General features: G+C 45.6%; 1 protein-coding gene across 4 annotated transcripts in view; it reads right to left on the bottom strand.

The window, feature by feature from the left end:
• Nucleotides 1-14,200, bottom strand: part of LOC138580154 (C-type lectin domain family 2 member B-like) — a 401,198-nt gene that overhangs the window by 44,530 nt on the left and 342,468 nt on the right. For all 4 annotated transcript variants that reach the window (XM_069650479.1, XM_069650482.1, XM_069650480.1 and 1 more), the window contains one exon: nucleotides 5,787-5,890. In XM_069650479.1, the coding sequence (XP_069506580.1) occupies nucleotides 5,787-5,890 (104 nt within the window). The remainder of the gene's footprint in view (nucleotides 1-5,786; nucleotides 5,891-14,200) is intronic.

The raw sequence follows: 14,200 nt of genomic DNA, 5'->3' as shown, positions 1-14,200 counted from the left end.
GCCTGGGCCCTGGAAGGCTCATTGTTCAGTTTCCTGCAGTCCCCAGTTGCTCCACCTCTAATTCAATCAGAGAGGTGTCATCTCCTTTTGGCAGGGGCAGCAGAATGCAGGCCAGGCCTGGGAACAGTTGTTGAGCAAGTTTCAACTCCTGTCGGGGGTGGTTGTCAGGCAGAATTCAATCTCTTTAAGCCAGGCTTCAGCTAAATGTCACTTTTGTTCCCAGTTTTTCTTCATTCAAATCAAACTTACAGTTTTTACACTTGTAGCTAGAACGCTGATTCTAAGTTCAGAACTATGACATTTAACAGTTGCAAACTATGTGACACTCAACAGTAGGTCACTCATTTATTTTAAACATTTAGATTTTAGTGGCTTTAAGCCCAATTTCGCTTAAACTTCTGACATCCACAGCTCAGCCAGTTTCATTATAAACATTATTTTAGGCTCTTTCTCTTCCCAGATTTGTATGCACACAAGACTTCATTCTGCCAAATGTCTGCTGGTGTTCAGTGAGATTTTTGGATATCTTGCAATGTTTGAAATGGGCATTTTGAGCTTGAATTCAGAGAAACAAAGGTGATATCAAAGCACTCTTTTGAGATAACAGGCACTGCTGTTTTTCCTTTGGCACCATTTCACTCATGGCACTCCTAGCCCAGCACACTCGCACTGGTGGGTGGCAGGTCCGGCGACCATTTTGATGTGCGCAAAACTGCGCAGTTTTCCTAGATTCTGGCGCAATGTGGGCTTTTCGGCCATCTTGGATTTTGTAAGCCCACAGCCCCAAATATTGTAGCATAATAATCAAAACGTGGGTCAAGACACCCAACATATGTCACCCAGCACATGCATACCATTGGCATGTTTGTATGGCTCCCAACATGTACATACTCTTGGCATGACAGCATGACACCCAGAATGTGCATACAATTAGCATGAATGTATGTTAGCTAGTGTTTACAATCAGCAAGAGTGTATGGATTCCAACATGCACAAACAAGCAATGCAGCATGTTGCCCAGAATGTGCATACTATTGGCATGACTGTATGGCTCACATGTACATATTCTTGATATGAACGTATGTCACCCAGCATGTGCTCGCTGTATACATTACTGTATGACTCCTAACAGGTGCCTTCTCATGGCATGGCAGCATTTCACCCAGCATGTGCATACTACTGGCACGAGTGTATGGATTCCAACATGCACAAACTCTTGGCAATGCAGCGTGTCACCCAGCATGTGCATAATATTGGTATGACAATATGTCACCCATCATGTGCATACAATTTGCATGAGCGTTTGGCTCTCAACAAGCACATACTATTGTTATGACAGTATGTCACCCATCATGTGCACACTATAGTCAAGACTTTGTTTCCAAACAGGTGAATACTCTTAGCATGAGAGCATATCACCTAGCATGTACATAAAATGTGCATGTGTGCATGGCCCCAACATGTACATACTCTTAGCATGACAGCATGTTATCGAGCCTATGCATACTACTGGCATGAAAGTATGGCACCCAACGTGCATACACATGGCATGGCAATAAGTCACCCAGCACGTGCATACTATTGGCATGACAGTATGTCATCCAGGACGTGCATACTATTTGCATTACTTAGTAGCCCACAACATGTGCATACACTTGGTATGACAGTAACACAATTTCTTATTGCATAAGCGCCTTACAAATGTACAATAAATAAGTGCATACACTCAGCACAAGTGTATGGATTCTAGCAATGCAGCATGTAACCCTGCATGTGCATAATGTTAGTATGTCAGTATGTCTCCCACCATGTGCATACTATTAGCATGGCTGTATGGTTCACATATACATACTCTTGGCATTCCAATATGCCAACCAGCATGTGCTCACTATGTACATTACTGTATGACTCCCAACAGTTGCATACGTATGGCATAACTGCATGTCACCAGCATGTGCATAGTTTTGGCATGACAGTATGTCACATAGTGTATACAATTGCCATGGGTCCCAACATGCAAAAAGTCCTGGCAATGCAGCATGTCAACTATCAGGTGCATACTATTGGCATGACAGCATACAACCCCGCATGTGCATACAATTGGCCCGAGTGCTTGGCTCCCAACATACACATACCCTTGATGTGACAATATGTTATTCAGCATGTGCATACTATTGGCATGACAGCACCCTGCATGCCCAAAATATGTTCGGCATGTATACACACTTGGCATGGCAGTATGCAACACAGCACATGCATACTGTTGGCATGAACATATGTCACCCAGAATGTGCATACTATTGGCATGATTGTATGGCTCACAACATGTGGATACTTTTGGCATGCCAGTATGCCACCCAGCATGTACATACTATTAATATGAGTGCATGACTCCCAACATGTGTATACTCTTGACATGAGAGTATGCCACCAACTATGAAGATACTATTCTCATCACGATATGGCTCCCAACATGTGCATACTCTTGGCATGACATTATGTCACCAAACACGAGCACACTGTTCTCATCACTGTATGGATATCGACAGGTGCATAATCTTGACATGGAAGTATGCCACCCAACAAGTGCATACCGTTCTCATGACGGTATGGCTCCCAACAGGTTGGGCTGTAGAGTTGAAGACTCACGTTCATCCTTTGATTGTTGTGTAGAGAGTAGTGTTGAAGGATCATTAGATTCTTCCAATGAGTTCAATTATGACGTCCTCATTAATGTCTCGTACTTGAGTTATCAAATGAGTGGGTGAGAATCCATTGGGTGTTGGGCAAACTCTACACTCCAGTTGGCGTGTACTCCATATATGGGGTTGTCGGCAGATGGTGTTGTGGTTTTGACCACCCTCAAAAAAAGGAAGTGCTTTACAGACTTGATTTATAATAGTCAGGTAGATGCTTTTTGGTTTCTTGTCATATTATAAATATGGCACATTGGGCCTCATTCCGAGTTTGGCAGAAATACGATGGTAAGTCCGCAGAATTACCGCCAACATCAGTTACCGACACTTGGTTTCTATGGGTTTACCATGGGGTTACAAGTGGTTGTAGAGCGGTTTTAGTCCCCAATTCTGGAGTTCATAGGACTCCATGGGATATTTGGTAGAATTATCGCAAGCATTACCACCAGTATGATGCTGGCGGTAAATCTTCCACTTTAAGGCCGAACTTGGGACTTTGTGGAGCAGTAAAAACGGCAATATTTGCATTACCAGCAAAAATAGTGGCAGTAACAGATTACCAACACTTTTTTTTACCACTCTGCCAAACTCGGAATGATTCCCAGCAGCTATTGTCTCCATACATGTACCTCCACCTGCCCCCACTCAAGATTCTGTGTGCCTTTTTGGCACTATTGCAGATGCAGACATGCAGCCTCATTGTGAGCATGGTGGTAACCAGTGGGACCTCATTATGAGTACAGAGGTAATGTTAAAAAAGTGGTATTTTAAAAACCACTTAATTGTGAGTTGGGATGAGCTGGGATATGTAGAGGTTGAGATGAGCTGGGATATGTAGAAGTTGGGATGACCTGGGATATGTAGAAGTTGGGATGACCTGGGATATTGGGATGACCTGGGATATGTAGAAGTTGGGATGACCTGGGACATATATGAATTGGGATGACCTATGGAAAGGGATGCATAGAAAGCACTGGATGGGGTAAATACAGTTTTTTCTACCCCATACAGTGCTTTCTAAATTCCCCATTTTGTAAATATCCCATCATCCCAACTCATAATTATGTGGTATTCTAACAACAAGGAGTAATTAATATACCACAAACCTAATTACAGTTGAGTGAAAGTGGGCAAAACAGGTGGTAATACAATTACCAACTGTTTCATCGTTTCTTTCCGATTATGGGTTTGTAAACTCACACTCAAGAAAAACACTTATGCATGGAAGTATTACCTCCACAGAGAATGGCAGTAATGGTGATGGCAGTACCACCTAATGCTTTAATATCACTATTCCACAATGAAGTCCAGTGGTAGTTCATAATGGGGAATAATGGACTCTCATAATTAAGCAGAGACGTCTTTGTTACCACCATAATACCTCATAATGAGGCCCACATGTTTCACATACTCATAATGAGGCCTGTGTTTTAAGTATCACTTTTTTAAAGATAGCAACTAATTACAAGTTAGGATAACATTAGGATATTCACTGTATAGGGAATATAGAAAGTAATGAGTAGGATACACAGAAGGTATTTATCCTATGAAGTACTTTCCAAGTATCCCATGAAGAGAATCACCTCGGGGATCCCAACTCACAATGAAGTGGTATTGAAAATACATACTACATGTGTTTACCAATAGTGCCACTCTTAATGAGGCCCTTAGGCTGAGGTTGGTACAATATCCCTTTAACTAACTCACCGCCAGCTGTACACAACACATAATAAAATGTGCATTTGTCTTTCACTACCACCATTAACAAAAACATGGTTTTGAACTCAACACTATTCCTGGAAACATAACATTCTGATCAGAATGCATGACTCATAAAGATGGAGAAAAACACTTGTACATTACGTTATAACATGTGTAAGCTATGCGTGAGGTTGTAACTTTCAATTCATGGTATCCACAAAGAGCCATGTCTAAAACATGAGCAAGTTACACATGTCTCAACTTTCATGTGCAATTGGTCATGGTCATAATAACAAAGAAAACACACTTATCCCTGAAAATGCAGACCGGCATATGTATAATTTCCATAATGCATAGGTTTCACATTAGCAGTGCACACGTTATGCATCATGTAACAGTAGATAGGGGATTTAAAAGTCCCAAATTCTGTCCTGCACATAGCTTTTCTGTAACTGTTGTTAGTTCCCACACACACGCTACACATGGATGTGCATGAGGTAGCTCATTAGCTACCTCTGAGGCATTATATTGCTGGGCTGTAATGCCGGAGTGCCTGAACCATCAAATATTAGTATCACTGGGCCTCATTACAAGTATGGAGGTAGGCATGCCGCTTTTAGCGGCATGGCTACCCCATACCGGGTCCCTGGAATGGGGAAATAACGGGCCATTCCGACCTTGGAGGGCCCGGTATTTCCCCATTGCAGGTACCCGGACCCGGTACTTCCCCATTCCCATTTGAGCCCCAATAGGGCTCAATGGTATTGGGGAGGATGCTAACAACGGACCCGTTAATGACGGGCCCGTTGTTAGCATCCTGGTCTGCTTGCAGGACCCGCTAAGGACGCCTGGTTTTTACCAGGCGTCCTTAACGGGACCCGCGAGCAGACCTCGTAATGAGGCGGTAGGGGGTTAACGGCCCCGGCAGCTCTACCGGCGCCGTTAACCCTCTACCGCACTCCTTGTAATGAGGCCTACTGACTTTTATCTATGGGTCCAGGACACTGCAGGCATGTACAGTGTGACAGCAGGGTCAGCAACATGAGTTATGCCTCCTTAAACAAAGTGCTGTTTCCATGCCCATTCCCTTGTAATTATGCTATATTTTCTGCTAGTAGTGACATTATGGCTCCCCTACTTTTTCCCAAGTGCTAAAGGCATCCTAGACAGCCGGCTTGAACTGCCTTACATTAGAAATAGCTCAGTGTGTTTGCCATAACAGGTGTCTCTTGCCTGCAATTCTGGTATGGAAAGTGTTTGCACTTTAAATAATAAAGGTCCCAGGAGAGGATTACACAATGTTGAATTCCAACCTCTTCTGAATTGATGAAAACTGAGTTTGAATGGTTTATACTTGCACAATCCAACACTGAATATTGAAGAACTCACCAGTTGTTGAAGGCGGTACCATTAGGCCATGTCCACTCCCCATCTTTTTCTCTTTTCAGACCAATCCAATGATCATCAATACCTTTATAGCGCATGACAAAATCCTGTGGATCAAATGGACAATTGTTTTATTTAATTGTATGTGCTCTTGTTATTCCTTCTTGATTTGGATCCTTTAGGGCAAACATATCTTACTTAGTAATAGTCTTTCAAGTGCTTGTATCTATTTAAAAACAAATCTAGTGATTAGTCCAGAGAATTTTCAGTTGTGTCCTTTAAAAGTAAAAGTAGGCATCGTCAGATGTTTTACTGTCATACTGGCTCTCTTCTACCTGTACGGGCTCCCACAATGCCCATTGAAACCTATGCCCTCCGATTGTTTGTTTTCTGTACTTGTATTGGACTGACTGCAGGTTGTGCAATCGTATAAAGCATTAGCCCTCATTACGAGTATGGTGGTAAGGCAATAACGGTGCCGGTATCGCTAACGGCATCATTGCTACCGTACTACCATACTATGAGTTCTGCTCGTGGGTGCCCTTACAGCACCAGGTTTTACTGGGTGGCCGTACCGGCACCTGCGAGCAGAACTTGATGGTAGCAACGGTACAGTTAATAACGGTACCGTTGCTACCACCCTCCCCATTCCCATTGAGCCCTATAGGGCTCAATTAGAATGGGGTTTAATTTTTTCTGGCACCCAGAAAAAGGGCAATTATCGTCTCCACCAAGGTCATAATTACCCGGTAATTGCCCTTTTCTGGACGCCGGATAAAAATCAATACCAGCGGCAGCCGTGCCTGTGCTACAGGCACGGCTACAGCCATACTCGTAATGAGGCCCATTGTGTTTTGTGGTATTCCTGCACAGGGAGGTTGTGTGGGCACATATGATTATGAACAGTTGTAAGCATCACAAAGACTATTGCTCGGTAAGTACCATTAGTTTTCCGGAGCTGATGAATCTGTTTAGATTCACATGCTTTGCATGGACTAGGCAACAGTTTTCATGTGTGGTGGTTGGTTCGCCAAAGGCACAGCAGAGAACAGATTCCTGAGAGACCCTTGTCCCACATCTGTCTGTCCTTGCTTGAGTATCAGTGCAGAATTGTTTTGTGAATGTATGCAATGAGGTCCATGTTGCCACGTTGCAAATAGTGTCTAGCAGAACCTTGGCAGAATGCCAGTGCAGAATGTTGCCCTCTGGAGGTGTGCATTTTTAGGGTTATCATTAGCAGCTTGTGAGCTAATGTGTACCACTTTAAATGAATTTAAAAATCCACCCAGCGATGGTAGATTTTGTAACGGGGGTGCCTTCTTATACTGCTGCAAAAAACAGGAAAAATTGGAAGCTTTACAAGTTCTTTCCTCTGTGCATGTAGAACATTACAGTCATCTTTACACATAGTGAGATTAAGGACTGTTAAGCTCTAATTTATGAAAGAATGTAGGAAGTTCAATAGACTGCTTGACATCAAATATAAGTATAACTACTTGTGAAAACATAGGATGCATTCTAAATACCACCTTAACCGTGTGTATTATAGCAAAATGTTCATTGGCTGACAGTGCTTGTAACTCACTAACTCTTATTATTGCAGTAGTAGCCACCACACATGCTATCTAATAAGTAAGCGGTTTCAATGTACTCATATGAATGGAAGCAACATTAGTCTGTGTAGCACCTTGTTTAAATCCCAGTTTTGTGCTGATCACGCAACCACTGGGTCTATGCATTTGATTTCTCCCATTAAGGCGTCAACAACTGGAACAAGCCGCCACAACATCTTTTGTTGACATGCAGCGAAAGCTGCCAGTGCCCTGTGTATTCTAGGGTAATTAAATACCAGCCCTAAGTGAAGAAGAAATCTCTTGATGTACAATCCATAGGGTTGACCTGATGGTTAGTACAACAGATGACACACCTTTTTGCACTTGTTGTAATAGTATGTGTGGATGCTAGATTTGCATACTTACTTTAGTATTGTCATGCATCACTGTGGTTGCTCCAAGGGGCCACATTCTATGACCTCAGGAGCCAGGCTACTAGGATGTGTAATTAATTTGATGGTGCTGTTGTGTTAGCAATGCATGCATTGGTGTCAATTTGATTGGAGACTGAACCACCATATGTAGCAGGTGTGGATCCCACACCTGTGCTGCCCATGCTGGTGCAATTCATATTAGGGTGAGACTTTTCTGTTGTATATTATCCTGTAGTTTAGGGGAGTTGGCAGGGAGCACAAACAAATATCCCTGACCAATATATCTGTAGTGCATTGCCTAAAGGGCCTCTTTTCTGGGAACCTTAAGGCAAATTTGGGAGCATTTTGTATGTGTATTGGTTGATAATAGATTTATATTTTGAGTGTCCCGATTTGCAAAAACTCATCTGAGTGCTCTTATCTTGAGCTCCCACATTTGTTCTTGTACAACACTTCTGCTTAGGCTGTCTGGCAGGCAACTGTCTATCCTGGGGTAGGCTGGGCTTGAAGGCAGGTGACCTTGGATATGCACCACTTGCAAATGTGCTACACTGTCTTGGAAAGTTTTAGGGACTGTGCTCCCCCCTGCTTTTTTTATAGAAAACATTGCTATCATGCTGTCCATCTTTATGCTGACACTTTTTTGTTGAATTTGTGTTTCAAAGTAGGGTAAAGCTTTCTTCACTGCCTTTAGTTCGACGTTAGTGATGTACAATTTTGTTTACATGTTTGTCCACGTTGCTTGGGTGCACATGTGCTGAAGATGTACTCTCCACTCCTGTAGGGAGGCATCTGAGTTAATGGTAAGCTGCACGGAAGACCCGCAAACAGTCAACCTTTAACATGTTGTGTGTATTCCAGCATTACAAAGCCCTTATGACACTGCGTTGCTAGATTCGTTCTAGCTCCCCATGGCGCGAGACTATTGTGTGTTGAGCCACTCCTGAAAAGGTCTCATGTGGAGTCTTAGGTGTGGTACCAGGCTGATATGTGAAGCTGTCATGCCTAGCAGTTTAATTAGCCTTCTTCATATTGTCCTCTTTGTAGAAAATGGAAGGCTAGTGCCTTCTCTGGGTTCAGCTGCGCTCCGAGAAGCAGATTTACTTGTGCTGGTTGTAAGTTTGATTTTGCTTTGCAGATTTGCAAGTAGAGAAATTGTTGATTGTGCGTTCTTGTAGTATTGTTCTGAATGGTTTCCTGTTGTCAGCAAGTTGTCTAGATTTGGGCAAAATGGGACACCATCAAAACCTTTAAGAATACACAAGGATCTTATGTTATGCTAAAAAGGAGCAACCTGGACCGGCCACCAGGGGGTGCGCGGATGAACGTCTTCTCTATGTGAGCTCCATCCCACAGTCCCTAAAAAGTGGTCTGAGCCCCCACTATAGGTCCCCCCACGCAGTTGACAGAATCCAGTGTATGAAGGTGACCCGCACGATTTGAGAGCAAACCCGAAAGAAATCAGATGTGATTTTGCCGAGAAAGCTGTGTGCCCCAAGTTGAGATTCAGCTGCGTTGTGGTCTCTGGGTCCACGTGAGCGCCGGCGGGTCCGGAGAGGAGTACTGCCCTGTGAGGACAGAAGGAGGCACCTACTACATCAAGGAGGGCACAACGGCTGGGGCGCCTCCCTGAAGCCGGCCACCGTGACACGACAAGTGGAGAAGGGAACCGCGGGGCTGCCATTTACGAGAGCCACGTCTCCATCGCGGTGTTACGTGGTCCCAGTGAAAGCGGGCTCACGGCCTCTGCCCTGTGTCCCACATTAGCACAGGACTCGCTCCCCTTCCTTCCGATGCAGCATTCGGCATCAAAATAATAACTGGAACCTGGAGGACGCAGTGTCCGGTGGGGTGGACCTTGACGGAGAAGGTGCCCAGAGACTTGGTGCGGACAGTCTCCCACCCCGATTTCGGAAGGCTGGGCGGCCGTTCACCCAACTGCAACCAGCCGAGGCCGCAAGTTCTACGCTCGTGGAGGAGCTCCCGCCACGCAATCTGGATTATAGGCCCCGGAAGGAGTACCCTGGTGCTCTCGCCACAGCGCGGCTCCACAGCAGTGGCCCCTCCATGGAGTGAGTAACCCGGCCCGGCAGCCAGCATTTGTGTCCCATACTTGTAGGGGTGCACCTGGAGATCGAGCCCAGTGATGTGAGCGAATGACCTTTAAGCACCTAAATCATTTTCACCCCTGCACTAACTACGGCAACCATCTATGTGGACAGGCCCTCCCCTGACCCACGCACCCAGCATATTGCCTGACAGTTGACATCAACGTTCGTGCTCTGGCCTTGTGCAGAAGCGCAAACTAGTTTGGACTCCTGAGCACATTGCTAAGACTTGCGCCGGCTACACCTAGGACCCCCCATTCATGGTACTCAGCGTCTATTGAAGTGGTTTGGTGCACGCACTGTTTCTGAGAGGTGCGCACAAACCGAGGGGAGTTGCCGTATTTGTGCGATGGTTCACTTACAGTGCAGATGCATATGAGGGGAGGCTAAGATGATCTAATAACTGGACTCGCGTTCAGCAAACACACAGTACCTCCAGTACCTCGTGCTACGCACCTGGAATCACTCTAAAATCATCTGCATCAAGTGTCGACCCCGTGGTAAAGGTTCAGTGACGTGGAAATGATCAATACGCTGCACTTAGGGAAAGGTGTCATTAGGAATCACGCATTTGGAGAACCCCCTGCACACAACAGGACAACACAGCGTCCACCGGCAGAGGGCTGCCCCTCAGTCCAATGCATGCCTGAACATTCTCATATGACGGTGGTCTATGACACGCAAGAAGATCTGAAGGCTGAAGCGGGAAGCATCCTGATGAGCGCAGAGAAGCCCGTCCTATCACAAAAAGGGCCGTACGTGCCAAGACATTGCATGAGAGCGTGAAGCTGAGCCTGGAGAATAGTGGATAGACCCCACGCATCAATGCAAACACAAGGGGGTGATCGCCGAAAGCAGACCTCTGAAGATTGGGCCCCTGTTTGCCAGAGCGTGTGCCCTCCTCAACGCCAAGCTTCCCCAAAAGGCAAGAGATTTTGGCCATTCTCAAGGTAAACCACTTCGAATTAATCGCCAAAATGTTCACTCTAACCATAATTGTGGGAGGTCTACATTGGGAGACAGCCTAGATCCTGTAACGCTCCGGCCTTCTCTTCAGGGGTGACACACCTGGAATGTACGGTCCTATTGCCCGATCTTGACCGTCATCCACGACTGAGAAGGTTGGGCCCCCACTTTTGGGGCGCGTTCCCTCTTCTCAACCCACGCAATTGAAGAATCCTTTTCTTGCTTGCACAAGGTCCTGGAGAATAGCACGTTGTACCGAACGCACCTCTTCGTAGGATCCTGGGCTACATGTGTATGGACATCAAGGAGAAACTGGCACCATATAGATTCTCCTCGCATGGTACTGACGCAGCCCCCCCAGCCCAACTCCAGAATGGCAACCTCAGGAGCACAGGTGGCCGCAACAAAAACCGACGTAGTGGACCTTTTGAGCGAAATGAAATGTATGAGAGCCGATATAGGTGTGAAAGTCGACCAAATAACAGAGGATTGACAAGATGGAAGAAAAAATTGAGGAGGTGGAGCATAACCAGACCTCTCTTGGCACACTGGAATCCCAAATGGACCAGAGAATTGCAGACATTGAAGCAAGGGAGTTCTGCATGAAAATTGATGATTTAGAAAACTGAGAAAGACACACTAACATACGCATTTTTGGCATTCCAGAGAGAGAGGGGGGGGGGGGGACTGAACAAGATCTTAGGAGAACCCTCCACACGCTCATGAAACTTCTGTTCGAAGATGACTCCAATGACAAACCAAAACTTGACTGCATACACAGAGCTGGAGGTAGCGCAGGGGGCCCAAAGACAGTCCTGGCACAGTTGCACAATTATGCCGACAAAGCCAGGGTTCTGGAGAAGGCCAAGCGCAGTGCACAGATCCCCCTAGATATGGTGAGGGTTTCGATTTACCAGGATTTGTCGTCTCTTACATTAGCCATGAGAAGGAAGTGCATCCCGCCCACCAAATGGTTGAAGGAAAAGGGCGTTTGATATCGCTGGGGCTACCCCTTCTCTCTCACATTCGAATGCGAGGGGATCACGGTCAAGATGAAATCAGAGAAGGCCATTCAAAGCTGTTCAGCCAACCTATTAGGTGACCAGGGAGAAGAAGCAAACCAAGGAGGAAGAAGTGAAGATGATAGGCAATGGCGCATCAACGGCCCGAGGCGGAGGTGAATACCAGGCTCCAGGAAGTTCATGAGGATGAATGCATCCCCAGATACGGAGGCATGACACTCAGGTGAGCCCAGGAAATGAGAAGATTATCTCTTGGCGGTTTGCTGGCAGCAGGGCGGAGAGAACTGCAGACATCCGGCTTACCATTTGAGGTCAAGAGGTACTTGCATATGGGCCTAAGTAACACTGACATATTGGAGGAATGTGACGATTTAGGAGTCCCGGGGGGAGGGAGGAGGGAGTAACGAAAGGGGGCTCAATGGTTAGTTGATTGTTTTGAGATGGGACCGGTGCAATTCCGGTTCTCACTGGTGGGCCGACTCCAGCTGGGAGAGGTTAGCCAAGCTGGTTCAGACGCCGTTAGGGAATCTGGGGACGGATAGGGGCCGGGGCCGGGGGGAGGGCAGGAATAAAGTATTATGCAGATATGTGAAGTGTTGCGTTATGTGAATTATGCAGATATGTGAAGTTTTGTGTTACATAAGGAAACCAGATTTGTTAAGGTCTATCATACGCGTGCGACAAGCCCCAGATAGGTAATGGCAGCAACTTCTAACATAGCGAAAGGTGCGCTCGCTAGAATCTGCACACTTAATGTTAAGGGGCTTAACTCCCCTACAAGGAGGTCTCCGGTGTACAGGGAATGTCGAATGTCTGAGATAGATGTGCTATTTCTGCAGGAGGCCAAGTATGCACGGGGAGAGGAATGTAGGGTTTTACAGCCTAAAGTGGGGATGGAATATTGGGGATCCGGCCCTCTTAAGAAAGCAGGTGTAGGGATATTGGTCAAAAAAGGGTTGAATCTTAAGGTTTCAGAGTTGTGGATGGATGTGGAGAGGAGAGCTCTGGTGGTGGTGGGTACTATGAGCGGTCTAGCGGTCACGCTAGCAACATTGTACACCCCTAATGTGAGACAAGCTGGGTTCCTACAGCGTACGATATCGAAAATAATGCTGGAGGCCGCAGGTCATGCGGTACTAGGCAGGGACTTTAACCTCTGGGCGGATACCAATAGGGACAGGCAAACAGCTGCTCCTGATCTGCCTGAACCGGCTGATGCAGGCCAAACGGCGGTAGCAGGGATGATGGAAACATATAGACTACGAGACATTTGGCGGGAATTACACCCAGACACCACGGTTTATACTTTCTATTCTGCACCTCACGTCACATATGCAAGAATTAACTATATAAACATCTCAGAGGAGTTGGCGGAAGTATTTGTATTTATTTTATTTGTATACCGCGCCGGGCCCAAGGGCATCTGTCTTGGTTACAGTAACAAAGTAATACAGCATAAACGAATTACATATGTACATAAGAAGCAAATATACACAAAAAGAATCACAAATTATACAAGCAGAAAACAAAATAAAGTTTGCATATATGGTTTACAATTTATACAGACAGAGGCATAGAGAAAGCCAGAGGTGCAGTAATTTAATCGTTAAGGGTGACTAGCCAGAGCTTGGCTTTGTGTTTAAATGAGGAGGGGGAGTGTTCCGTCCTGAGAGAGATAGGCAGTGAGTTCTAGAGTTTAGAAGCAAGAACTGGGAAGCTCGCCCGCCTGCTTTCTGCTGTTTGTATCTAGGTATGGTCAGACAGTGAGCGTCGGCTGTTCTCAGTGGGCGGGTGGACGTTTGTTGAAAAAAGCGGTTGGCCAGATAGATGGGGGCCTGATTGGTCACACATTTGTGAGTAAGGGCAAGTGTTTTCAGAAATATTCTTTGTGATACTGAAAGCCAGTGTATACTCCTCCTAGTATCAGAGATGTGTGTTGATCTGGAGATATTTAGGGCTGCCCTGATGGCGTTGTTTTGAATAACCTGAAGTTTGTTGAGGTTACGTTGGTTTGTCCCTAGATAAAGAGCATTGCAGTAATCGAGTTTAGACATAACCAGAGTCCTGGCAAAGGTAATGCAGTTCGTAGTACTTAGGAAGGGGAGTCATGCTGTGATGACCTTGCAAGTATATGCAGAGGCAGAGATTTGAGCATTGGTTTGTCTTTTGAGCGATAGTGTGGAGTCGAGATAGATTCCTAAAGTGTTGGTGTCATTGGAGACCTTACTAGAGTTGCTGTCAATGTTAAAGGCTTTGAATGACGGATCGAGTCTGTTCAACCGGTATTGGGAACCTAGGATGAGGAGTTCTGTCTTGTCATCATTAATACAGAGC

This window comes from Ambystoma mexicanum, chromosome 3p (assembly GCF_040938575.1).
Source record: "Ambystoma mexicanum isolate Mex_15411 chromosome 3p, UKY_AmexF1_1, whole genome shotgun sequence".
In the NCBI taxonomy this organism is placed as follows: domain Eukaryota; kingdom Metazoa; phylum Chordata; class Amphibia; order Caudata; family Ambystomatidae; genus Ambystoma; species Ambystoma mexicanum.
The sequence above is the reverse complement of the archived record's forward strand: the minus strand, read 5'-3'. Positions and strand labels throughout refer to the sequence as shown.